Consider the following 27,701-nt stretch of genomic DNA (forward strand, 5'->3'; position numbering starts at 1 on the left):
CAACGAGCAACGGGATGACAGTGACAGTGATTGTATACCACAAATATTAATCAGTAATTTTTAAAAAAAAATTTAATTGAATCACCATGAGAAATGTTACAAAGCTTTCAGGTTTAAGTCTCAGTCATACAATGATCAAACACTCATCCCTTCACCAGTGCACATGTTCCACCACCAAGAACCCCAAAATACCTCCCATTCCACCCCATCCTCTGCCCGTGTAGCTAATGATTTTCACTTTAATCTCTCTTTACTTTGATTACATTCAATATTTCAACAGAAAACTCGCTATGATTATTTGGATTTCCCCCCAACAATCAGACTTGCTGAAAAGGCACCATTTGATAATATGCTTTCCATTGCTGAGAATGAAGAGCATATGAGGTCACGCAGCTGCTGGTTTTGTATTTCTGGTATTTAGTAATTTAAGTCCAGAGAAATTTCTGCCTGAAGTTGCATCACTGCAAGCTTGTATCTCTGTTTAGTGGGGTCTAAGAGATGGTGGTCGCCACGCCACCAGCGAAAGGAAAGGCCAAGAGTGAAAAACCTTTTCCCTCCCAGGATGGCATGGGGCCATAGCTTAGTTCACAATCTAGAGGCATTTCTGCAAGAAGCCACTGAGTGCTGAAAGTAGTTAGTGGGCTCTGGGATCATTTTAATCAGTAAATTTTTTTAAAAAATTAAAAATATACAACAACAATAACAACAACAAATTCAGTTCATAATTGCTGCTACCCAGAGCCAGAGTGAGCCCCAGAAGCATACTGTTTGTGACAATTGTACCCCAAGATACACACACACACACACACACACACACACACAAACACACACACTTACAAGCACACACTTCTCACCCCTGTCATTATAATGTCAATGAAGAGAAAAGTGAAAAATACATTTAAAAAAGTAAAGGAAGAAGTAGAAAAGAAGAATCTGAAGCAACACTGGACGGACTCCTGAATAGAGATGGTCACTGGAAATCAAAGCCACAGAATACTGTGCACTGCCCCCCACTCCACCTCTGAAAATGGAGAAGAGATGAAAATAGAGCAAATGCCTATGCGATGAAGACTCCATTCCATTAACATCAAGTTCAGAGTGCTGCCAGTTAGTGATCCACACACTGGATGGTGATAAACCCCTATTCTATGGTAACAGAAGCTCCTTTTCTTCTGTGGTTTACCACTTCTATCTCTTTATCAGGATCCTCATCTGTACTCTATCATGTCACTAAACTGGTGGGCATAGATGTTTCCCTGAGTTCTGTAAGTCACTCTAGAAAACTGAGCCTGAGGAGGTAACTGTAGCAGCCTCAGATTTATTCCTGATTGGTTGTAAGTTCAGATAACAATCTGGACATGAGATTGGCATCTAAGGCAGAGTGGCAGAGTCTCATAGATGGAGTCTTTTATCTCTAGCAGATGGTGTCAGGGTTGACAGGGCCAGGAGCTGTGGTTGCCTGTGAGCATGTGGTGGGCACTACAGTGACTCCAGTGATACCACAAGCATAATTTGTGCCTCTACTGGGAGTGCGCCTTATCCCCAGCAAGCACGTGGGGACGTCCTACAAACTTCGGGCTGAGTATCACAGCTAGAAACGTGCACACACCAGTCAGGCATGTGCGCAGCCTCTGGTCATCACAGCATCACTGGCAGTGACAATGAAGAGAAGGAGAGGAAATAAACTTAATAAGATAAAAATAACTAAAACATGCAGTTTATAATCACAGGCCATGCATGAGCAGTGGGAAAGGTATTTTGACTGCATCAAACACAACTTTTTAAAATTTAAATTTTTTTATTTTATTTAATTTTTATAAGGTAGTCCAAATAAAAATATTTTATTACATTTAATATTGGAACACCAATCCCACCACCATAACACCTTCCTACCACCATATTTCAGATGTTTCCATACAAACCCCAACCCCTGCCCCAAAGCAGAACCAAAATAATTCATTTTGTATTATTTGTTATGAATAAACTGCTGAAAATGATCCAAAAATATTTCCTTAGAGGAAAGCGTGTGAAGATTATTGTATTTCACCAGAGGCCATTAAGTAAGCTCTTATCTAATATATATGTATATATATGTCTGTAAAAATATATTTCCCTCTAAGATTGGCTGCCTTCTACTTTATTTTTTAATTTTTTTGGCTTTTTGGGTCACACCTGGCAGTGCACAGGGGTCATTCCTGGCTCATGCACTCAGGAATTACCCCTGGCGGTGCTCAGGGGACCATATGGGATGCTGGGATTCGAACCCGGGTCGGCCGTGTGCAAGGCAAACGCCCTACCCGCTGTGCTATCGCTCCAGCCCCAGCTGCCTTCTACTTTAAACCCCACTAAATGTGCTACTCTTGGAAGATTAGTGGTGTGAGGCAAAACATGTTGGGTGGCTACAAATGCAGCCTCCAGGTCCAGGAGAAAGTTTACTCATGGGTGAGTCTCCACCCCAGCGAAACACTTGCAGTTTGAGGCAATTGATGCTTGTCTGTAAACTCAAGTTAAAATATACAATAAGATATTATGTTCTCATGTGTTGAGGTACATTATGGGTCATTCAATCTCTGGGATATAGGAAGTAGAAATTTTAAAAGTAGAACGACACACTGGGATTTCAGGAGATAACAGGAGTTAGAGGGAGCCTGAGCAACAGTACAGGGGGAGGCGCTTACCTTGCATGTGGCCAACCTGGATCTGATCCCCATATGGTTCTTGGGCCTGCCAGGAGTGATCCGTGAGTGCAGAACCAGGACTACGCCCCCCCTCAAAGCAATGAAGGAGTTAGAGGTGCATGTTCGGCTGTCTGGGACCTGGTTAGATTCCAGCACCTCTTGGCCCCCTGAGCCTGGGGTGCAGCCTTGGAAGCCCCCAAGGTGATCCTGGTGGCCTGAGGCACCTCAGGGCCCCAGAAACACTGAGTTGTTGGACCCAGAATTGAGCCATCTGCTAGAGTGACCTGTTATCTCTGGGAGGGGCCCCTGAGCCCCAGAGCACAGTTAGGAGAGTCCCTGGCCCCTGCCCCTTAATATATAACAGCAGTTGCCCAGCAGTTCCTCATATATTGTGGGGTGGTTTCTTTTGCTGTTTGGGGGACACACCTGGCAGTGCTCAGGGGTTACTCTGGCTCTGCACTCAGGAATCGCTCCTTGGTGGGCTCAGGGAACCATGTGGGATACCAGGAATCAAACCTGGGTCGATTGTGTGCAAGAAAAATGCCATACCCCCTATACTATCTCTCTGACCCCTATATTATGTTTTTAAAGAATATTTTAAACATTTTTACCCTACTCCATTTTTTTGGCATTTTAACCTAGGTAGATGGATTTACAATATTGTTACTCATATTTTCCATGCAAAATATCACTCTAACCCCATGCCCACCACCAGAAAGCCCACTTCCCTCTGCCATGTCCTAAAGGCCCCCACGCCCTCAAGTAATCTCTGTTCTATAGACAAAGTCTTCAGTTCTGAAAATTTGACAGTTATTACTCCCTTAATATATTTCTGTTTTGGGGTGATGGTTAGGACTTACTCTTGAGTCTGCATTCAGGAATCAGTCCTGGCATCATTCAGGGGACCATATGGGGCACCAGGATCAAACCCAGCTAGGCTGCAGTGTGCAAGGCCTTGTATTTCTATTTTTTTTTATCTCGTATTTGGGATATTTTCTTATTTTTTGTTGTAGAGGTGGTATCACCAATGATAACAATGTGGGCATCCATATTTACTTGATTTAAGCTTCAGTTGCCCTTAGTTCCTGGCACTCCAAGAGCAGGGTCCTGATGCGGAACTGATAGACTCGGGGCAAGCTGTGAGCTACCCTGGCATCCAAGTGGGCCAGGCCAAGCCCCATAATACTTAACTATAAATTCAGAGCACAGTCATGGACAAACTCTGTCATGACCCAAAAGAGGTAACTGAATAAGGACCCTGCTGGGGTTAGGAAGACTAACTTGGCCTGAGGACTATGGTCTGGAATAATGAGATGCCCCCAGGAAGATCCACCCTTTAAGCTTGATATCTCTTATTGTGCTCATACAAAATGACATTGCTAGAAATAAGCGATAGCACAGCGGTTAGGGCATTTGCCTTGCATGCGGCCAACCCGGGTTCTATCCCCGGCATCCCATATGGTCCCCCAAGCACCGCCAGGAGTAATTCCTGAGTGTAGAGCCAGGAGTAACCCCTGAGCATCGCTGGGTGTGACCCAAAAAGCAAAATAAAATAAAATAAAAAATAAGAAGTAAAGGTACTAGGACCATTTAGGTGGATTACTAGCTGAGGAAAGAAGAAAGCAACACACCCTGAATGGAATCCTGCCCTTGAGTAGATCTACTAGTAATCTGGAGTAATCTTCTTAGATGAGATTTTGTCCTTGAGTCGATCTCCTAGGGAGTGGCCTTACCTCTCTTTCTTGATTTATTGATGTTCAACCCCACCTTTGTATCCCCACCTGCTATGCCCACAGCTGTGACACCTGTGTAGCTGTAGCAAAATGCTGCTACGCTGGAGGTCTGCAGATGAGAGGTTGAGGTGGGAGCTCCCCGGAGCGGGGCCTCAGGCAGTTCCCCTACAATCTGTGGTCATCACGTGACCTGATGACACCAGAAACTGCTGGAGCACAAGACAACCTTGGTTTTGCCTTAGCTTAACTATCTGTGCCTTTCTTCTGTGCATTTCTTATCTGTGCATTCGTATTGGAACAGTACGAGCGTTTCCTGATCAGGATGTTGCCAACACCACAGGCCGGCCAGAATTAGATGAATTAATATCTGAAGCCCCCCTTGCCTTTTGTTTAAGCGCCTGTCTCAGAAGCATAGTAGAATGCTGGAGACGCCTCATTGGGTTTTTTCTAAACAAGGTTGAGGATAAAAAGAGCTGTTCTTGGAAACCAAAGCAATAGACGAAATGAAAGTAAAAACAAAGGTGTTGCAGAAATCACAGCATAGTGAGACAAAAACATTTCCAGAAAGAAGAGTTGGCTAAGATTCCCTGCAGGGACACAATATTTTGTGGGAGAGCGATGGCGGACTTTGCCGCCACGTTGCTTCCCCCTGCAGTAAAAGATTACTTAGATCCACCCCCCTTTTTTACAGGAACTAACGACAACATTGGGAATAGATGGGTAAACTATGAAGGGAAACGACGGTTGTTTTCAGAACTCCCATTTATGGCTAGATTAGCTAGATGAAGAAAACCCTGGTGTTTATTATTTAAACCTTTTGCAATATATTATAACAAACTCCTGACGGGAGAAAGGGCCTTAAACACTTAATGCTAAACTAACAGGGATGTGATCATTGGTGCGAAACAGACATTTCAAAGAACCTTAGCTTTACCCTAGCCTTACAGGAAAACAAGAGGTCACAGAAGCGATATGCGGAATTAACTCATGCTGTATTGTACTTCGTTAATAATTTTTCTGCTGAATTATAATCATCAAAGTAGTGTTCTAATGATGTATTGTAATCATCAAAGCAGTGGTCTAATGGTGTAACCTGATGTTGTAACCCCCTGCTTATTGCTATTTCCTTGGAGAAACAATATATAAGCACAGCTTTGCAGAATAAAGTTGCAGCAGTTCACCAGCTTATAGTGTGGCTGTCTGTCATTCCCTCGCCGATTCCTGACTTTTCCTGATTCCTTCGACCCTGGTCCCCAGTGGTCGGTGGTCTCCACTGGGTGGTCTGCGGCACCCACCCGACATGATTCTTATATAAACTATGCAGTAAAGGGCTGGGGGGTCAGAGGGCGAACTAAGGAGATGAAGTTATAAGGTTGTCAGTGGTAAAAAGGTGACAAAGCTAAGAGGAGAAAAGTTACAAAGTAACAAGGTTATGAGGTTGGAAGAAAAAAGAAGGCAATGGTAGCAGACTAGAAACTAGGTGACAGAGAGAGACAGAGACTGAAGCAGAAGACAATGGCACTGGGGAGACAGAAGACTTACGAGACAGCACAGCAGCACAAACAGAAGACAGAGGATTTAAGAAAAGAACACAATGGCCCACAGAGCAGCAGAGCACAAAGGAAGAAGATAGGAAGAAGCACAGCAGCTAAGAGAAGACAAGAAGATGAGGATGAGGATGAGGAGCTAATGAGGGACCAGAACAAGGAGCAGGAGCAATGACCCAGACAGATGAGTGACCACATCAGAGCCCACAATGACTGAGACAAAGACAGACTGGGCACAGGTCTGTCCCCTCTATCCCCTCACAGCCTCTCCTGTCACATGTGGGACAGACTCAAATCAAACAGAAAACACATGGATGGTCTCAGGATTTCCATTTGTTCCTTCTCAAGTTTCAGCGATTTCCTTTATTAACCCCTCAATCCCACAAAACGGGAATTAGAAAAATGCAAATCAGATGCAGATTTCAGTTAGGGAGAAACATTATTCAGGAAAACAAGAAGCTAACACAGATGGAGACGGCTGAGTCCTGTCTCTGCTGGCACAGCCCAGAGCATCAGGGAAGAAAATTCTGGCAGGTCAGTGTGGAGGGCCAGGTGGGCAGGGGTGGGCCAGTCACCCCCTCACAGTATGTGACAGGACACAGACACACTCAGGTCCCAGGGCAGAAGGAGAATCAGCAGTTCATGAGTCACTACAGTGGGGTGTGAGGACACTCAGACGGGCAGCTGTCATACACTGTGAGAGAAAAGAATGAAGAGACTCAGGTGAGTGACAGAAGTGGTGACATCCTGAGCAAGCTCCCAGCATCCTGCTCAAAGAACCCACAAACCCAGTCCTGTCCCCTCTGCCCAACCCCACCCACTCCAGCCTCCAGAGTCTCACCTCTAGGGTTCGAGAGAGACTCATCAGAGCCCTGGAAACTGTCGCTGTATGGGGAGGAACAAACAGGCCAAGGTCAGAGCCCCAGGGGTGGGACTAGAGGAGGAACTAGGGGTGCAGGAGCTCCCCATGGGCTCCATCTCTGTCCCCAGGATTCCAGGGCCCCAGCCCTGCCCACACTTACTTGCAGCCTGAGTGTACTGTCCTTCTTCCTCACCTGCGGGAAGGAAACATCCAGGGAAGGTCGGGGAGAGCACTGGGTCCTGAGCCCACAGAGCAGCTCTCTAGGCCTGGACCCCCAAGAAGCATCAGAACTCTGAAGACTGAGGGCAGGACCAGGAAACACTCAGGAAGGAGATGCTCCTGGACTGAGCAGCCTCTCCTGGTGGTCTGTGCTCACAGGAACAGTCCCTGTGATCCGAGACCCTGGGAACCAGGTTCATGCCCAGTTTATGGAGGTGAAAGTGTCTTTTCTCAGCAAACCTGAGAGCGGCACACACAGGGAGTGTGAGCAACAGCACAGGGGCGGGTGGTGCTCCCGCTAATGAGGCAGGAGAGCTAATATGGGGGGAGATCCCCAAAGTGGGACAAGACTCAAGACTTGCCATGTTGGACAGATTCCCCCCAACCCACCCCCATCTTACCTGAGCGCTTCCTCCTGCTGATCACAGCTGCCACCACAGCTCCAGTGAGCACAGCCCCGAGGAGAGCCAGGCCAACAATGATGCCCACAGTGAGGATGGTGGGCTGAGAAGGGGGCTCTGGGAAGGGAGGAAGGAGAGGGTTTGACCTCCAGCCCCAGCCTTGTGGGGAGCCGTGGACGAGAAGTCTTAGGCCCCTCTCCCCCACAGCTTGTGATCTCTGCATGACCTCCGCCTGCCTCAACAGAGGGACTGAAAACAGACGTTCACGAGCCCCCGCTAACAGGATATTGAGCCACAATGAAAACAGTTAGGGCTGACAGCTCTGTTCCTGCTCTCACTCTGATCAAATTGTCAAGGATGTGTAAGTTAATGGTTATACGCACAAGCCCCCTATCTTCACTGCCCATTTGCTGTGTACGTTGTGTACGTGACCTACGAGTTTCTCAATCCCCCTGCAAAGTATATAAGCATCAACTCTGCCTTGAATAAACGCTCTAGACCCTCACGAGTCTTGAGTCATTCCTTAACCCTTTCACCTTTACAGGTCCCTCAGGAGAGACTTTCACCCACACCGTCGGACTGCCCCGGCTGCAGAGAGAGAGAAGCTGCTGGTCAGTTCTCTGTCTCTCTGCCGCAGGGAAACACAGCCCGACAACTGGCGCCCAACGTCGGTGGACTCCCTCGTCTCTCCTCCCCGGTCGACGGTTTATCCCGGGTCTCCTCGTGTTCGTCCTTCCTGAGTCGGAATACGTGTGAGTTTCCTCCGTGCATGCACCTCGCGACCCTGTCGCCCCATTTTCTTTGTTAGTCGACCCCCTCGCCGTTTGGCTACGTCCTCGTGACCACAGTATTCAGGCCTTTGCCTCCCTCTTCTCGCCCTGCGTTATGGGCTCCCTTGTTAGTACTGAGACCAAGTTCCTCCAATCCTTACAGGACGAACTAGTCTCCCGCAAGATCCATGTTTCCAAAGCTGACCTTTCCCAATTCTTTGCTATCCTACATAAGGCTTCTCCCTCATTCGTCATTACTGCTCCAAAAATTGCTCGCTCCACCTGGCTCTCCCTAGGCGACGAGTTGTCCACCTACTGCGACGAGCAGCATGATCCTGCCTTCAAGGAATGCATTTTGAAATACTGGCAACTCCTTGATGGCATAATTACTGCTGCTCCCATTTCCCAGTCTTGTGCCGCTATTATTAAGGACGGCCAAGCCCTGTTGGCCTCAGCATCCCGAGCTCAAACCCCCGTTCTCCCTTCGGATCCCTGCCCCCCACCCTATGTTTCTTCTTCAGCTACCGCCCCTCCGCCACCCACTTCTTCCTCTTCCTCCTTTGTGGCCCTTGAACATTCGCCCTCCCCCACGCCTCTGTCCCCAGAGGATCAGGCTGACTTGGACGCCGCGGCCGCGGCCTATCACGAGGATCCTCCCCTCATTTCGCTTGCTGCGACCCCTCCGGATCCCCCTTTGCCGGCCTCTTCGGCTACGGCGATAGATCGCCTGTCCTCCTCTATAGATCGCCTCCTTTCTCTTCTTTCACCTTCCGATGTTCCACAGGCTTTTCCTGTTATTTTGCGCCCCGTCCCCCAGGACCCTCCCTCCACCCCTGTCGCCCCTGCTGCCCCTCCGGCGGAGGGCTCCCCTGCATCTTCCGCCTCCTCAATCCACCCCATGACCACCCGCTCACAGGCTCAGGGTGCGGCTCACCGCCTTGTCCCTGCGGTCCAGCCCTCTGATTGCCCCCGTCCTGTTCCGACCCTTGCGGAGGCGGCGGGTGCTCTCCCGAAGCCCTCTCCTCCGCCCCCTCGCCGCGGCCCTGGCGACATCTATCGCCAGGAACTCGAGTTTAGGGACCTCGATCAGGCCTCTCTTAGAGAACTCCGCAAAGCCGTTCAGGATTATGGTGCTCGGGCTCCCTACACCCTCTCCTGTTTGGAAAGCCTTGCTTACGGCGGCAACCTTTTCCCTGAGGAGTGGCGCATAACTGCTCGTCGCTGTCTCCGCCCTGAGCAAATTATCCTTTGGGAAGCGGAGTTTGTCAATAACTGCAAAGATCTCGCCCGAACAAATGAATTGGAATTCCTCCAGATATCGGGCTCAAAGCCCTATGACTCCATTCATGCACAGCGGGACCTCCCTTATCACTTACTTAACCTTACATCGCAGGCTGCTCTTAAAGCCTGGAAATCCCTTCCCTCTTCCTCTGCCCCCTCTCTTCCCCTTGCCAAAATTCAACAGGCTGATGATGAACCCTATCATGCCTTTATCTCCCGCCTCTTAGAGGCCATTGATAGAACCACGGGCATTTCAGATACTTCTAACCCCTTTGTTAAGCAGCTTGCTTTTGAAAATGCCAATCCCGCCTGCCGTCAAATCCTTCGCTCCCCGAAACCCTCTCGGTCCTTGGAAGAAATGATTTCTCTTTGCAAAAATGCTCATTCCTTTGCAACACAGGTGGCTGGAGCCCTAGTGGCTTTTCAAGGCCAAAATGCTGGCCACGTGTGCTACTCTTGCGGTCGCCCTGGCCACTTTGCTGGGAAATGCCCGGAGCGACGTGGCCCTATTGTGCAGGCTGGCTCCACCTCCGAGCGCCCCTCCCTCTGCCCCCGATGCCGCCGCGGCCGCCATTGGAAATCCTCCTGCCGCGCGACCACGGACCTGGATGGGAATTTTTTGGGCCCTAACCCCCTCCTTACCCGCCGCCAGCCACCCGCGGCTCAGGGAAACTCCTTCAGGGGCCGCCCCCAGGCCCCGCGCCCCAAGCCTCGTTTTACTCCCTTTGTCCCAGCCTCGGGGGTTCAGGCGGGCACCTCCCCAGCCCCGGCCCAGGCCCTGTATGCGGGAACTCATGCCCCTCCGCCAGCACCCCAGTACCCGTTGCTGGATTACGCCCCTCTACCTCCACCCTCTTCCGGGCCTCCCCCGGCTCAGCAGGACTTGACCTCTGTGCCTCCGCCCCACACTTATTAACACCCCAGGGCGGTGTTTATTCCATCCCCACTGGCATTTTTGGCCCCCCTCCGCCTGGATATTTTTTTATGATCATTGGCCGAGCTTCCTCCACCTTTGATGGCCTTATTATTCAGCCTTCTATTGTTGATAATGACTACACGGGAGAAATCTTTCTCCATGCCGTTGCACCTTTTAAACCAGTACAGCTCGTACCCGGCCGCCGTATTGCACAGGCCCTTCCCCTCCCCCTAGCTGTGGAATTGCCGGCGCTTCCCCACCCCCGCGGCGCCACCCACCCTGGTTCCTCCGATGTTTACTGGATAAAAACCATCTGCCAGGAGCGCCCCTCCTCTATTCTTTCCCTATCTATTCAGGGTCGCCGTTTCCACGGCCTCCTTGATACTGGAGCTGATACCACCTGTTTTTCCCCCCGAGGACTGGCCCGCCGACTGGCCTACCTCTCCTTCCCCCAACCCTGTTAGCGGTGTTGCTGGTACGGCCAAGCGAGTCCTTCTCAGTGCCCGTCCTCTCATCTGGCAAGATGAGGACGGTGACTCCGGCCTGGTTCGCCCCTATATTATTCCTGGCCTCCCTATTAACCTTTGGGGCCGTGACCTCATGGATCAAATGGGCCTTGTTATCCTTAAGTGCAAAGACAGAAAGATCCTTGACCAAATGCTAGCCTCTGGCTATGTTCCCTCTAAAGGCCTCGGCCGTTTTTTGCAAGGGATAACTAAACCCATCTCCCTCTCCCCCAACCCTGGCCGTCAGGGCCTCGGCTACACCTCCGGGACACAGCCTCTCCCCTCCCCAACCTCCGTTTATGCACAGTTTGCCCTGCCCCCGGCCTCCTCCTTGCTTCCCCCCGTTTCCCCCAACCCTCGGCCTTCCCTGCGCATTTCATGGTCCTCTGATGACCCCATTTGGGTCCCGCAATGGCCTCTTTCGGCTGAAAAGCTGGCCGCCGCCGCTTCCCTAATTCAGGAACAACTTGCGCGCTTGGCGCCTTCTTCATGACCTCCGAAAAATTAACGCCTCAATGCACCCCATGGGAGCGACTCAGCCTGGTCTCCCTGTCCCCACCGCCTTCCCTAAGGATTCCCATAAGATAGTTTTGGATCTTAAGGATTGTTTCTTTTCCATTCCCCTTGATCCTACAGACTGTCCTCATTTTGCCTTTTCCTTACCTCCCACTAACGCTGCCGGCCCGGCAGCTCGCTATCATTGGAAAGTTCTTCCACAGGGCATGGCGAATAGCCCTACTCTTTGTCAGATTTATGTAGCCTCCTATGTGGACCCTTTTTCGCTCCCTTTACACTTCCGTCTCCTTTTATCACTATATGGACGATATTCTTTTGCTCTCCTCTGACCAGGATCTCTTGATCCGTGCCGCCAATCACCTTGTCTCCTCCCTTCAATCTCACGGATTTTCCATTTCCCAAGATAAGATTCAACTGCACCCTCCTCACTTATTTCTGGGTTTTGAACTTTTACCCTCCTCCGTTCGCACTCAAAAGTTGCAGCTCCGCACTGCCCATTTGAAAAAGGTAATGTGGACTCAATTTCTGTGTGAATGTGCTGCGTTGGGTGCGCACCGGAATGAAAGAGGACCGGTCCGAATGAGTGCAGGAGTGTGATTTGTGCAAGTGCCTTTAGTGTGTGTGTATATTTGTCTCATTATATTTCTCTTAGTTATGCTTATTATTATCAGCAGAGAAGTCAGGAAAATGCAAGATCATGTGGTTGAGTGTTTAATAATATCAGGAATGAAAAAGAGTGTCGCTAAGGTGGTCTATCCACCTCAGAAGTAGTCTTGATCTTAAAATAGTAACATCTGGCAACCTTAAGCTTCAACAACTTGGTCATAGTTTTGCCGGCTTATATCAACAAAAGCGCTTTCTTGACCCGTTTTTAACAAGCAGGAAACCGGCTGGTCAGGCAGAGAAACGGGGAGTAATGTTCCCAATCGGCCGACAGGGCTTAACTTTGCCCTGGGGACTTCTCCTTCCTTTCTCAGTCTGTCAGTTCTCTTCCTGCCATTTTTTGAAGGGTCAGATCGATCGATCAAATGCATACATGTGCACATGTAGTGGTGTTTTTTTTTTTTGTTAGTAAATTCATTGTCTGTCTGTCTGTCTGTCTGTCTCTATGTGGAACACTTGAACTTGAGTGTTGGAGTCAGAGTGAAAATCAGCAGTAAAAATTAGACCAGGGAAAGCAGGATCACTACAAGAGATCAAAGTGGTATGTAGTCAAGCAATTTAAAGGGTTGAGGTGTTTTTTGGAACTTGTTAGACCAAGTTAAACAGAGATTAACCTCTGTTAAACAGAGATTTCTTATCCGAATGTTGAGCCTATGTTGAACCTATGGAAAATGCAAAATTCTCAATCTAGATTTCTTATTGTAAGAACATTAATGGCTATTAACAGTTGTAATTCTTCTGAAGTTCAGAGTCTCTACTATCTAGGAAGAGCTGCAGAAGTAGCGCCTAAAACTAAAGTGAAATAAAGCGTTCAGAGGATGCAAGGCTTTATTTTACAAGATTCAGCCAATCTTAATGAGGAATTTAGCCAGTTTACAAACAGAGGTACAGAAGCCATCAAAATAGTTTTCTTATGTTTCCATAAACATTGACAGTCCAAGTGTCTTTTCTATGTTATTATCAAAGGTTAGTCAAAAAAAAAAAAAAAAAAAGGGAACTCTTTTTGTGTCTGAAAGCATGTTTGTATTGTGGAATTGTTAGAGAGCTCATGATTTGAAATAACTAAGATACAAAAACTATTGGATTTAAGCCAAAGAAGGTTTACTCATGTTTTATAAAAATTGATGGTTTAAAGGTCTTATGCTGTTGTGTCAGTGTACATATGCATCTGCATTGGATTATTAGAATGTGAGCTGAAATAATTGTGGAAAAGCAGGTTCAAAGAGTAATAGTTTAGTTAAAACATGAGTTTCTAGAGTTATGAATTTGGTTGCAAATCTTATCCTACTGGTATTTTATTTGATCTCTGAGACTTTTGGTAACTAAAATTTCTAGAGATACTTAGCAAAGAATTATAATAGATTAATCTCAGGTGTCAGCCTGATAGTCTGAAGCCATAGCATTGTGCCTTGGTTAAAGTTTGAGATAAGAATGGAGTATTTCATGGAAAATGTGGGAAATTTTACTGACTATTGTTAAATCAGTCTGTCTAGTACATGTAGATGCATGTTATTATTCTGATAACTTTATTCATTGCAAAGCTTTGTTACCAGATATCATATCTAGCTCTGACCATCACATAGAAGTTTGTATGCAAGTGTGAGATCCTTAATGTTTTACGGTAATCTATGAGTGTTTTAATCTTTATATTTGTGTTTTCCTAGAAATCAGAATTCTAAGATGTCTCCTGGTTAATTTCTAATGTGGAGTGAACCTTTGCCCAATGAATATGTTGTAAGAACTTTAGTTGTGAGCATCTTTAAAGTTGTTGAATATCTATAGAACTGACCTAATGCTTTTGAAATAACACTGAAAGTAGTTTTGTCATGTTAAATGAAATGATTGGTAATTTGTGCCCAAACTTGGAAGATCATGTTGTACTAAGTTCAGTAAAAATAAGAGTTTAAACTTGTGGGACTATAAAGAATATAGATGTATGTCTTAAGTCAGAAAGATAATGGATGCAGATATCATCAGTTGGAAAAAGGAAAGAAACTGATCACTGTTTTAAGAAACTCTTTAAATCACATGCAGAATTGTTCTAGTATGTTTTTGGTAGGATCTATGGAAAAGATATTGGATGGATTGTCTGGAACTCCTGTTACAGTGCTCTTAGATTATTGAATTCTTCAAAAGTTGTGGAAAATCAAGTGTTTTTTTTTTTAAATGGGATTAAATGAATTAGACATGTTTAACTGTACACTGGACTCCCAGTACAGTGCTCTTATTAATGGGAAGTCAAGGTTTTCAACATGGAATTGAATGGGTTAAACATGATGTAAATTGTACACTTTTCCTCTACAGATTTTAGCTTCTTTGACTAGGACCCACAACAAATGGGTGTGTTGCATCTCACTGTGAGTAAAGTGAAATGTTTGCTTTTCTCTTCTTTTGTACCTTCAGTATGTTTTTGATGCTTCATGGCACTATGTTGGTTTGCATAAATCCAGATAAAAGTCTTTCCTCTCTGTAATAGGGTCTACCCCTCATGCAGACAGGAAAATCAGTTATGAGACCCCAAAGCCCTCTTTCAGGGAAAGAGTCAAGGGATTGGTCTAAATGACAGGAGCAGGTATTCAACAGGTACTGTTTCAAGTACCCTACAAACCTCAGGGAGACCCTAGAGGCCAGTTGGCTTAAGGAAAGAATGGAAATCATCACTGCTATGGAAAATGAGAAATCCGGCAATCTGTGTGACTGACACAGTCTGGGCCTACTCAGCATCAAGAAAAACCCTGGAAACCAGGATCTCTCCCAGCCCTGAAAAAGGGAGGGGATGGACTCCTTTCTGCCAGGATGCATCTACGGAAAAGGCCACGCCTGCGTCCATAACCCTGATACGGAAGAAACCCGCTGGCTCCCGGAGCGCCTTATCAAGCCGTTCACCCAACCCAGGGCCTCGGCCCCTGAGGATCCCCCTTCTTCTTCCCCTACAGATCTGCTCTCCGACCTCGCCCTGCGCGGCTCCCAACGCTACCGCCGCGAGCCCATTACGGCCATCACAGTCGGACTCCTCCTGGCGGTTGGTGCTGCTGGAGCTGGAACTGGCATCGCCTCCCTAGTTGAGACGCGTGGTCATCTTGCCACTCTCCAGAGACTGGTTGATGCGGACATTGCTGATCTAAAACAGGGCCTTGACCATCTCACTAATACTGTTAACTCCTTGGCAGAAATGGTCCTCCAGAACCGCCGTGGCTTAAATTTAGCGTTTTTAAGGGAAGGGGGAGTGTGTGTTGCTTTAAAAGAAGAGTGTTGTGTTTTTAAAGATGAAACAGGCCTAGTCAGAGATAGTATCAGACGTGTAGAGAAAAATTTAGAAGATAGACGCAGAGAAATTGATCAGAGTGAGAGCTGGTACAAGAACTGGTTTTCAACCACACCGTGGTTATCTACATTGCTCCCAGCTTTACTGGGACCCTTTATTGGCTTTATGTTGCTCATATCCTTTGGCCCATGGGCTTTTCGACGCCTGACCACCTTCGTGAAGACTCAAATCGACGAAGCTACAAAAAGTCATCCCAACGTAATGTACCAGCGCCTGGAGACTGTTGAGATGTCACCACCTGAATATCTCAACCTTGCGGCTTTCGAGATGCTCAGCAAGAAGCCTCCGTCGGTGCGATCCAGAGTAGCCAGAGCGTGGCGAAGGCTGCGCTCCTGCTGCAACCGTCCGCAGCCGACCCCTGAGTTGCCGCCTGTCTGCTAAAGTAAAGAAAAAAGGGGGAGCTGTGGGGAGCCGTGGACGAGAAGTCTTAGGCCCCTCTCCCCCACAGCTTGTGATCTCTGCATGACCTCCGCCTGCCTCAACAGAGGGACTGAAAACAGACGTTCACGAGCCCCCGCTAACAGGATATTGAGCCACAATGAAAACAGTTAGGGCTGACAGCTCTGTTCCTGCTCTCACTCTGATCAAATTGTCAAGGATGTGTAAGTTAATGGTTATACGCACAAGCCCCCTATCTTCACTGCCCATTTGCTGTGTACGTTGTGTACGTGACCTACGAGTTTCTCAATCCCCCTGCAAAGTATATAAGCATCAACTCTGCCTTGAATAAACGCTCTAGACCCTCACGAGTCTTGAGTCATTCCTTAACCCTTTCACCTTTACAGGTCCCTCAGGAGAGACTTTCACCCACACCGTCGGACTGCCCCGGCTGCAGAGAGAGAGAAGCTGCTGGTCAGTTCTCTGTCTCTCTGCCGCAGGGAAACACAGCCCGACACAGCCTGACCTTCAACAGTTCCCCAGAGGGGTCAACCTTGACTCCCTGAGAACAGGCTCTGTGCCCCGTCCCCCTCCTCACCCCATCTCAGGGTGACAGGCTCCGGCAGCCCCTGGTGCTGCACACGGCACGTGTATCTCTGCTCCTCTCCAGAAGGCACCAGCACAGCTGCCCACTTCTGGAAGGTTCCATCCCCTGAAGGCCTGGTCTCCACCAGCTCTGTGTCCTGGGTCAGGTCCTCCCCATCACGCTGCCAGGTCAGGGTGATGTCGGCAGGGTAGAAGCCCAGGGCCCAGCACCTCAGGGTGACCTCCTGGTCAGAGAAGGGGTGGTGGGTGATGTGTCTTCTGGGGGCTTCTGAGGAGGAACAATGAGAAAATTCACACTTTGGGTCACGTCCACAATGAGGGTGAACAGGATAATTGGTTTGGAATCGGAGGTAAAAATCCAGATACAAACTTGGCTGGAGAAACTGGATAAAATCCTAATTCCTTGGAAAGTCCTAGAACAGGGTTTGGGAAGGAGGTTTAGGTCTCTAAGTGACACTGACTCTGTCCTGCCCTGGGTGGAGGGTGAGTGACTGAGAGAAGCAGGAGTCAGAGCTGAGACCTGAGAGAGTTCACAGATGGCTGCCGGGTCTGAGGGAAGCTACATTAGATATTTCAGAGAAGGTCGCCCGCCCCCCACCCACCCACCCATCCTCCCACATTGAGTAACTTCATGGTCCTGTGGACACAGGGTGGGCCTGAGGGGAGGGCCGGTCTCTGTCCTTCAGAACATGGAAACCAGGCAAGTCTGTCCCTCTCCTGACTGAAGAAGGGGCGCTGTTCTGACACTGAACCTCACTATGTCCCCCCTTGTGCGGAGTCTCGCACCGCCCCCCACCCAGGGAGGTCAGGGGTCGTCACCATCCTGGACCGGTACCTGCGCGCAGCAGCGTGTCCTTCCCGAGCTCCAGGTATCTGCGGAGCCACTCCACGCACTCCCCCTCCAGGTAGTTCCTCTCGTGCTCAGCCTGTCCCGCCTGCTCCCACTTGCGCTGGGTTCTCCAAGCCTGCGTGCCCGCCGCTGCCGTCCAGGAGCGCAGGTCCTCGTTCAGGGCGAGGTAGTCGGCGCCGTCGTAGGAGTATTGACTGTACCCGCGCAGGAGGCGCCCGTCGGACCCCACGTCGCAGCCGGACATCCACTGGAAGGTGTGAGAGTCTGACCCGCCCCGCACAGATGAACTCAGAACCGAAAACGAAACCGGGGCCGGGTCCCCGCAGCGCCTCCCGGTCAAGGGTCCGGGGCGGGTCCCTCAGCCTCGGGGACGCTCGGACCCGCCTCGGGGCGACCCGGCCCGTCCCTGTGTTGGCTCGTCCCTGCCCGGCCGCGCTCACCCGCCTCGCTCTGGTTGTAGTAGCCGCGCAGGGTGTTCAGGTTCACTCGGAAAGTCTGTGCGGCGTCCTTGGCGTTCCGCGTGTTCTCCTCCCAGTACTCGGGTCCCTCCTGCTCCACCCAAGGCGCCCGCGGCTCGGCCCTCGGACTCGCCGAGTCGCTGTCGAAGCGCACGAACTGCGTGTCGTCCACGTACCCGACAGCGATGAAACGGGGCTCCCCGCCGGGCCGGGACACAGCGGTGGAGACATACCGCAGGGAGTGGGGGCCTGGGGGAGGGGAAGGGGTGAGACCCGGCCGTACCCGCCTCCCCGCGCGCTCCCAGTCCAGAGTGAGGGAAAGGGAGGGGGCTCGGGAGACAGGAAGTGGGGAGGGACCGAGAAGGGCGAGACTTAGGGGCGCGGGGGGAATGAAGGTTGGGGGGACAAGGAGGAATATTTGGGGGCATCCGTGCGGGAACCGAAGAAACTCCTTCTCGGGGGCCCTGCACATCAATGCCTGGCAATTCCTACCTTTCCCCCCGCAATGAACTCCCCTCCCGACCCCGCACTCACCCGCCTGGATCTGGGTCAGGGCCAGGGCCCCCGAGAGCAGCAGCAGGAGGGGTCGCGGTTCCCACATACTGAAGGAAGCTATTGCCGTCAGTTTATTACAGGGAGTGTCGCGGACGCTGATTGGCTGATCTAGACAGCGATGCCCAATGGAAGTGAGGATTGGGGATGCGTCACGAGTATCCGGGCGGGAGAAGAGGAACTCTCCAGCCCCCAACACCACCTAGGGGACACTGGAGCCACACCTAGGACCTGGGACTTTGCTCTCTCACCTGCTCTCTCCCCTGATCTTTGTGACACTGTCTCCCCTTGTCCAGGGCTGAGACTGACTCATCAATTTTCCATGGATTTCATTTCAGTATCTCTCTACAACCTTACAAGTTCGTGAGGAAACCAGAGATGCTTCTGTGCGTTCAGGTTATGCCTGTCAGTGTTTGCCGTGCGAGGAACCTGAGTTAAAGACCCTTTATTGTTGGTGGTGACGATTATTTTTTTTTCCTTTTGGCCATACCAGGTAGCGCTCAGGAGTAACTCCTGGCTCTGTGCTCAGGGATCACTCTTGGCAGGTTCATGGGACCATATGTGGTGCCCTGAATCAAACCCATGTTGGCCACATGCAAGGCAAGCACCATACCTTCTGTAATATCTCTCCTGCAGAGCTGAAGCCTGAAAATGACTTCGACTGGGATAATATCAGCAACAGATTAATGCTAACAGGAAGTCTTTTTTTTGGGGGGGGCAAAGGGTCACACCCAGTGATGCTCACTGTCTCTGTACTCAGGAATTACTCCTGGCAGCGCTCAGGGGAACATATGGAATGCAGACAATAGAACCTATTTCTGGCAAGATGCAAGGCAAGCACCTTACCTGTTATACTATCTCACCAGCCCTAGAAAGTCCTTTGAAGAAAAACCATATTAAATGTTTGCCAGGGACCAGCCCCAGCTGAGCAAACCTGATTCATGGACGCCATGAGGACTAAGAAAGAGGCAGAAATGGGAGCAAAAAGCATGAAGTGAGTGGCTCACAGCCTTTGGATTGATCCCTGACTGTTCTCCATGCATCATATTTATTACTTAGAATCCATAATCTTTAGAACAACATTCTTTGTGCAAATTAATTGCATATAATCACTGTATCACTGTATCACTGTCATCCCATTTCTCATCGATTTACTTGAGCAGGCGCCAGTAACATCTCCATTGTCAGACTTGTTGTTCCTGTTTTTGGCATATTGAATACGCCATTGGTGGCTTTCCAGGCTCTGCTGTGAGGGCAAGATACTCTCAGTAGCTTTCTGGGCTATCCGAGAGGGGCAAAGGAATCGAACCCTGGTTGGCTGCATGCAAGGCAAATGCCCTACCCGCTATGCCCATGTATATAAAATAATATTTATAGATAATATACAAGATAGACTTTTACATATCCAAGGGTCTTAGTTCATGGAAGAAAAACATCTTTGTAATGGGCTTTCTCAAGCGAAGATTTTTTCAGGAGTGGAAATAGAGATAGAGCAGATAAAGAACCTTCCCCTACACCCTCCCCTTACCAGGGCAATATTTCACCTCCAGTGCAAGTATTCTGGGCTGAAAGGTTCCATAAAGGTCCCATAAAGTTCCCATAAAGAATCAAGGGGTCCTACGAGAACTTCTTATCCATCTCCTTTATTTATCTAGTCCCTAACAGTTTTATTTTTCAGCTTAGAAATGGCCCAGTTCTTCAAGTTAACTTGAGAAGATCACCAAGCTGCTAAATCTTCCATGTAGACCATTCAGGGCTGGGCTCTGGGCCCTCCTCAGAATGGGATTGGGCAGATTCCCCGAACACCCCAGGCACCCTCCCCTGCCAGGGCCAACAGCTCCCACCCACACCCAAAGTTTCAGGCATAGAAATGACACCAGCTCCACAACTGAACCTCATCAAGCTGCCTAGCCACCAAATGCTTCCAGCTTCTGGAGCGACACCCCATTTCATAGTAGTTTGAGCCATCTGACCCCAGGCCAGTAAGAAAACAGATTTTATAAAAATTTATGTAGGATATTGCAAACCACAATGTCCAAAAGGAGAGAGAGTGAGTGTGTGTGTGTGTGTGTGTGTGTGAGAGAGAGAGAGAGAGAGAGAGAGAGAGAGAGAGAGAGAGAGAGAAAGAGAGAGAAGCAAAGCACCTGCTATAGAGGCAGGAAGGGGGTGGGGGGTGGGGGTGATGGGAGGGAACCTGGGAACACTGGTGCTGGAAATGTACACTGGTGCAGGGATGATAACACAGAAGGCTCAGAGGCACAAAACATCCAGTAAACACTGAAACACTCAGCTTTAGTGACACCATTGTGAGATAAAACAATGATCACAGATTGATTTCTATTGATCTGTTTCCCAATAGTTTCTTCTCATAACTAGCAATATGAAGTAAATTATTTTGTGCCCATTAGGGGGTCAGGCTTGTGGGTGGGAGGAAATGCCAGGGTGTGCAACCAAAATAATGAGCAGCGCAGCCAAGTGTGCTGACACCACAGCTGACATGTGCAACCTCAGAGACAGAACGTGTGACCTCAGGGAGCCAGGCCACCTGTGCGACCTCAGAGAGCTAGAACTCAAGTGCCACCTCATTCATCCCAGCAATAACGGCCACTATAAGGGAATTATTTAATTCCATGTTCTAGCATATGTTGTAACAAGCATGTGTTGAACTAAATTTCTTCGTGCCTGCTTATGGGGCAGGCTGAGGGGCTGGGTGGGAAACTGGGGACTTTGGTGAAGGGAAGGTCACACTGGTGGTGGAATTGGCTTTGGAACATGGACTTCCTGAAACAACTGTATAACAAATAACTTTGTAAATCATGGTGCTTGCAGAAAGTCTCCTCTCAAAAAAAGTGCTTTAGAGGTTAAGAGGTACATGCAGCTGGGTTCTGTGTGGCACACACGGGCCTCAGAGCACCACATGTGTCTCACTGGAGAACCTGGAGCTCACTCAGAGGCCTTCTGAGCACTGTTTGGAAGTCCCCACCCCAAAATAGGAAGAAAAAAGAACAAAACTAATTCAGAACAAAAATGGTGTTGTGGAAGAGTGAATCCTTTACATTGTATATATTCAAAGTGTCTTCTTTGTCTCATCAGAAGCTAAGTGGATAAGTGGATTTTCATATGGTATCACCGTGCCAAACCCCTCTCTTTATGTCGATGATCACTTCCTTGTAGAATGGTGAGATCCTGGTGGTGAATCTGTAATATAGCTCTCAGAGGATCTTGATCTACTGAGATTGAATGCCCTGTTTGTCTAGGGCTTCAATGACCACTTCAGTCTCAACAGAATCAAAGGCCTTCTTTAAATTGATGAATGTTAGACAGAGCAGCATCTTGGACTATCGTGAAACTTCAATGACCTTGGTCATCGTATGGATATGGTCGATAGAGTTGAATCCTTTTCAGAACGAACCCAGCTTGCTTGCATGGTTGTCCTTCGTCTAGTATTCTGCCTATTCTATTCAGGATGACCCGAGTGAACAACTTGTAGACAATGGACAACAGATTGGGCGATGGTTGCTGATGTCGTGGATGTCTCCCTTCTTGTACAACAGAACAGTCCTGCAGGTTTTCCATTGGGACGGAACCTTGTATTCAGACAGGTAGTGTGTAAAGAGCCGAGCCAGTGCATTGAAGAGTATTGGCGGCAGATTCTTCGGGTCTGACCTTGTCTGGACCGGGTGATGTACGCCTTTACCGACGAAATGGCATTCCAGATTTTGGAAGGGAGGACTTTGGGAACGACATATCTATCCTGCGGAATTTGGTATGTGGGGAGGTGGACGTGGCTGTTAAAGAGATCCAAGTAGAAGTCGTGAATAACCCTCTCCATTGCCCTTCTGGAAGATGTGATAAATCCATCAGGATGTGGGAGGGCAGTCATCTTGGTCTTGTAATTGGCGAAGGACAGGCGAGCATTGTGAATACTTTTCCTGGCTTCTACCACATTGGCCAACACTGTTGCTCTTCTCTCTTTGAGGTCTTCTTTTATCACTTCTCTGCTTAGCCTTGTGAACTCAGACATTAGCTTGTGATTGCCTGAAGCTCATGCCAAACCACATTGGGAATGAGCTTGAGAGTTTCCGAAGACTGGCATCTGTTTGTGGCTTTTCCACTCTCGGCATTCTTCATGCAGTCATGGAGGTGCTGAACCAGTCGAACATATTCCTCGTTGATATTGTCAATGACAGCATCTTCCTATGTTGCTGCAATAGTGCCAAAGAGCTCCCAGTTGGTGGTCATTCTGCGAGTTCTCTTTTTAAAATTAAACTTTGCAGTCCTTTCTCCCTGCTCTGCGAAGTAGAATTTTGCACGAAGGAGATGGTGGTCCGATCCCGTTTGGAATTTCAGGACAACAGCTACATTGGTCAGGCAAAACCTTCGATTGAATATGATGTGGTCAATTTCATTGTGGAACTGTCCACCGGGAGACTCCCATGTCTAACGTTTAGATTCGACCTTCAGTCGTGGGGCTGGAGTGCTAACACAGTGGGTAGGGCATTTGCCTTGATGTAGCCAACCCAGGTTTGAATCCCAGCATCCCATATGGTCCCCTGAGCACCACCAGGAGTAATTCCTGAGTGCATGAGCCAGTAGTGATCCCTGTGCATCACTGGTTGTGACCCAAAAAGCAAGCACAATTGTCCAATTCGAGTTGTTAGGCATTTGAATGAATCAATGCTCATGACCAAGTTCGTGTTGACAAGGACACCAATGCCACCGACGCCTCTGTTTTTGCATGTTCTGAGGTGTTGGGGTCTTAGCAGCTAGCCTGAGACCCTGGCCAAATCCCCTGCCCTTAGAGACAGAAACAGGCTCTCTTCAAACAGGGCCCCAAGGCCCTGTGCCAGCACTCCACCCCGAAGGGCTCCCTGGTCGAGGAGATAGTGGGATGAAACTTGAAAGTCACCACTTGTCTGAGCTTAGCATACCCGGCCTTGGAAGGAGGGAACATAGATCATCAATTAACATCTGTAAAGGGCCTAGCAAAATGTTTTCTTCAGATAATATAACCAGGTGTCCATCCCACCCACTCCTCCCTAAAATTTCTTCTTTAAATATTGGTATGTGAGCTCAATAAAATGAGAGTTGTATTGACCTCCAACTCTCCCCTATCTGCGTGGTTCTTTCTTGGTGTTGGCGGTGCGGGTGACCGCGGTATGCAGGGAGGCAGGGCAGAGGCTTCTCCCTCTCCCACTCCCTCTCCTATAGGGAGTAAGTCCGGTGGCTGGGGGATCTTACCCCAGTTTGTCAGGGTTGACTGGCCAGGATCCTGACACTGAGGAACAGTTCTTCTCCAGTGTTGAAAATGGCATGATGTGATCAATGCCTTCTCATTTAGGTCAGACCAATGATGTCGTACTTGATCTTTTGCACTTGCACCATCAGGTCCTCGATGGATGCTTCCAGAGCAGGATACGTCCATTGAAAGTACAGACAGTCTATTTTAGTTCTTCTTCGTTTTGGCAATCTAGTTTGTCCCTGAGATTTTATCAGCCTCTCCTAGTTTATCCTTCCTAACTCTGCCATATTGGGGGCTCTTTCAGTGTGAGGTGAATGAGGCCCATTGTTGTTACTGTTTTGGGCATATCAAATACACCACGGGTAGCTTGCCAGGCTCTGCCATGTGAGCAGGGTACTCTTGGTAGCTTGCTGGGCTCTCTGAGAGAGATGGAGACTTTTTGGATGGCCTCTAATCTCCCTTACAGGTGTTTCCATGGTTCACACCATATTTGCACCCCATAAAATATGATGCAGAAATTATGGAATATGGGTATTAAGTGTCTTATGGTGTGTCATAGTGGAGGTCAGCTGATGAGGTATTTATCTGGCTCTGGTAGGGTGGGTCATCTGGGTTTGATCCCTGGGGCAAGGCACGAAGATTGGAGGAGGCAGGCAGAGGACCTTGTTTCTGGGTCTCGTTGAGGCTGGAGTCCAAGTTCACAAAGTTCTGCTTGACCTGGTTCTGTGGGGCTTCACTCATGCATGAGGTTCGGCCCGAGTGTCTGGAAAGTGGCCTGGAGCGTGATGGTGGCTAGGTAGTGGAGGTCGTAACAAAAAAAAAAAAAAAAATTAAGGTTTGACAAAAACCTGTGGAATAGTCCTTAGCGTGGGCTGTGCATAGGGATTCCATCTACAGAATCCCTTTAAAGTGTGAGAAAGAGGGCAAGGAAAATATGTACTCTTTTGGGAGTATATTAGGGAATGGGAGAATTGACTTAAATAATTGACATAAATAATTGACTTAAAAGTCAATATGGACAGTCCTTCAAAAACTAGAAATTGAGCTTCCATATGACCCCACAATATTGCTTCTGGGAATATATACTGAGGAGGCAAAAAAAGCACAGTAGAAATGACATCTGTACCTATATATCCATTGCAGCATTGTTCACAATAACCAAAATATGAAAACAACCCGGGTGCCCTAAAACTGATGACTGGGTAAAGAAACTTTGGTAGATCTCCACAGTGGAATATTATGCAGCTGTTAGGAGAGATGAAGTCATAAAATTTGCTTGTAAATGCATAGACATGGAGAATATCATGATAAGTGAAAAGAGTCAGAAAGAGAGGGATAGACATAGAAGGACTGCACTCATTTGTGGAGTATAGAATAACATCACATCAGGCTGACACCCAACGACAGCAGATACAAGGGCCAGGAGGATTGCCCCATAGCTGGAAGACTGCTTCATGAGTGGAGGGGAGAAGGCAGATGGAATAGAGAAGGGATCACTAAGAAAATGATGGCTGGCAGAATCGGTTGGGATGGGAGATGTGTGCCGAAAGTAGATAATGGACCAAACATGATGACCTCTCAGTATCTGTGGTGCAATCCATAATGCCCAAAAGTAGAGAGAGAGTATGGGGAATATTGTCTGCCATGGATGGAGGGGGAAGGTGGGAAAGGGGGGATATACCGGGGATATCGGTGGTGGGGAATGTGCACTGGTGGAGGGATGGGCGTTTGATCATTGTGTGATTGTAACCCAAACAGGAATGCTTGTAATTATCTCACAGTGATTCAATAAAATTTTTTAAAAATAACATAAGGACAGGGTGAATGGTGTTAGGCTCCTCTTGGTGGTGAGATGTGGTAAGGGTACATTAACACCATTTGTACACATGTTACTTTACTGCAACAATGAATATATTTGTATATAAAATAAAACATGTATCTTCAAAGGAAGAAACTGAGGATTATATATCATCAGGGGGTGAGGATGACTATTATCACTGATGACCAAATGGCTTCTGCACTCCCTGAAGTGCTGTTGAGAATAACACTGTGTCTGTGGGCTTCTGACACCCCTAGCTTTGGCCAACACACTCAAACTGAGGGGCATACTCCGATGTATAGCAGAGCAGTCTCCTTATAATTCCATGTTCCAAAATAAAAAGAGTCTGAGACCCGACTTGCAGCTTTTGGGACATGACTGGGACCTCACTCCTGGTGCATGATCCTGGGGTGGGATCCGAGAAGAAAAGAGAATACAGTAACATCCTGATATACTGTGGAGATTCATGAAACTCTTCTCATATGGACTTATTAGCTAGAAAAATGTGATACCGATAAAAGATGAAGACTGTTCCTAAGAAAAGCAACAGGGAGTGGAAGGAAAGTTCCCTTGTAGTCTCTAGTTTGGCATCATGGACCGGAGAGAGGGGTTCCGGGAACATGATGGAATATCAGACACAGCATAAGGCCCCAGAAGTTTCCTTTCCTCTACTCCCCACCCAGCTCCCGAGCCTGACCCCAGGACTGCTCTGAAGGCACCTTCATCCCATGGATGTCCTCCTCCAGGTCAGCATCTCAGTCTGAGTCAGACCACAGCCCCACCCCTGCAAAGTAGGAACAAGGAGAGCAGCAGCACCCTCATGTGGCCATTTGGAGAAAGAAAACTCAGTTTTAATGGTGCTTCCTCGGCAGGGGAATCTCTGGGCTCTCAGCAACAGGACAGGCTGTGCTCACTAGGGGGAGCCCTATCGGCGTATGCTACACACATATTCACATGGAGGGCTCATTGTGAGCACTGGCTTCAAGAGTGATTAAACAGGCCAAAAGGAGAGAGAGAGAGAGAGAGAGAGAGAGAGAGAGAGAGAGAGAGAGAGAGAGAGAGAGAGAGAGAGAGAGCGAGAGAGCGAGAGAGAGAGAGAGAGAGAGAGAGAGAGAGAGAGAAAAGAAAAGGAAGGTGCCTGCCACAGAGGCTGGGTGGGTTGGGGTGGGGGTGGCGGGAGGGATACTGGGGACTTTGGTGGTGGAGATCACGCACTGGTGGAGGGATGGGTGTTTGACATTGTATGAGTGAAACTCAACCATGAAAGCTTTGTAACTGTATCTCACGGTGATTCAATAAAAATATTTTTTTAAAAGAGTGATTAAACAACTAGTGCGTGAGAAATCCTTGTAAATAGCATTGTAAACCACAAGATCTTAATCAATAAAAAACATTTAAATAAAAATAAACAGCAAGGACTCCAGGCCTTAAGAGCTCTACCAAGGCCCAGAGTGAGCCCCACAAACATACTGGTGCCCCCCACCCCCATGCTGAGATGAGATATTGATTCCCAGTCTCTGTCACTTCCACTACTGGTGACTCCATTGGAACCAACTCTAACATTTCATCCCTTGCCTCCAAACTGTGTGATCAGAGCTACTGGCCCCTGGGCCTCCAGCGGGGCACGGTCTTTTCTCTCTCAACTCTCTCTTATTGAATGCAGCGAGGTGATTGCCGGGTTTTAGAGTATGCAGATACCCGCGGAAGTCCGGGAAAGCCGAGGGGGGCGGGATTTCCGGATCCGCCCTGAGCCAATATTTAAGCACAGCGCCATGTGGGTACGTTCTTTTCTGCCGCCGCGCGAGCTCGACCCTGGAGGCAACTGAACTCCTTTGGACACGAGCAGAGCCCCAAAAATGCCTCCAAACTGTGTGATCAGAGCTACTGGCCCATGGGCCTCCAGCGGGGCACGGTACTTCTCTCCAGGCTTCTCCATCATATGAGCACCACGAAAGGGAAGTAAAAGATTGCAGTGATGCAATTACCAAAAGAATTTTCCCTGGACTTCATATGGAAATCCCAAACCGCGCAGCTGCTGTCGTAATCGCGCGACCTAATATCTCCTGATTATCAGCAACGTGAAAAGGTTCCTTTTTAGCAGATCTTACTGTGGGGGGAAACTCCAAATAATAGTACTGTGTTTTGTGTTGAAATATTGAAGGTAATCAAAGTAGCAGCTATTTCTGTAGACTGTGAAGTAAGCCAAAGCCCTAACATTTCATCCCTAGGATGAGGTGGAGGAAGAAGGAGAAAAAAGAGTCCTAGGGCCCTGGACTAGGAATATAGGGGAATGGCTCACAGAGGAGTGAGATAGGAAGAAATAGTAATGCTAGGGGAAGGAAGCAAAATAAAGTGGAGAGGAAAGAAGCAGAGGAAAGG

At 48.4% G+C, this 27,701-nt stretch overlaps 1 protein-coding gene across 1 annotated transcript; it reads right to left on the reverse strand.

Annotated features, from left to right (window-relative positions):
- Nucleotides 1-16,220: 16,220 nt before the first annotated feature.
- LOC129401634 (BOLA class I histocompatibility antigen, alpha chain BL3-6-like) lies at nt 16,221-18,324 on the reverse strand. Its single transcript, XM_055124360.1, has 5 exons — nt 18,244-18,324; nt 17,692-17,958; nt 17,237-17,515; nt 16,400-16,669; nt 16,221-16,246 (listed from the first exon to the last, which is right to left on the reverse strand). Exons 1-5 carry the CDS (start codon nt 18,308-18,310, stop codon nt 16,221-16,223), a joined length of 909 nt encoding a protein of 302 aa, XP_054980335.1. The 5' UTR covers nt 18,311-18,324.
- Nucleotides 18,325-27,701: the final 9,377 nt, after the last annotated feature.

Source organism: Sorex araneus, chromosome 2, assembly GCF_027595985.1.
Source record: "Sorex araneus isolate mSorAra2 chromosome 2, mSorAra2.pri, whole genome shotgun sequence".
NCBI classification, from domain to species: domain Eukaryota; kingdom Metazoa; phylum Chordata; class Mammalia; order Eulipotyphla; family Soricidae; genus Sorex; species Sorex araneus.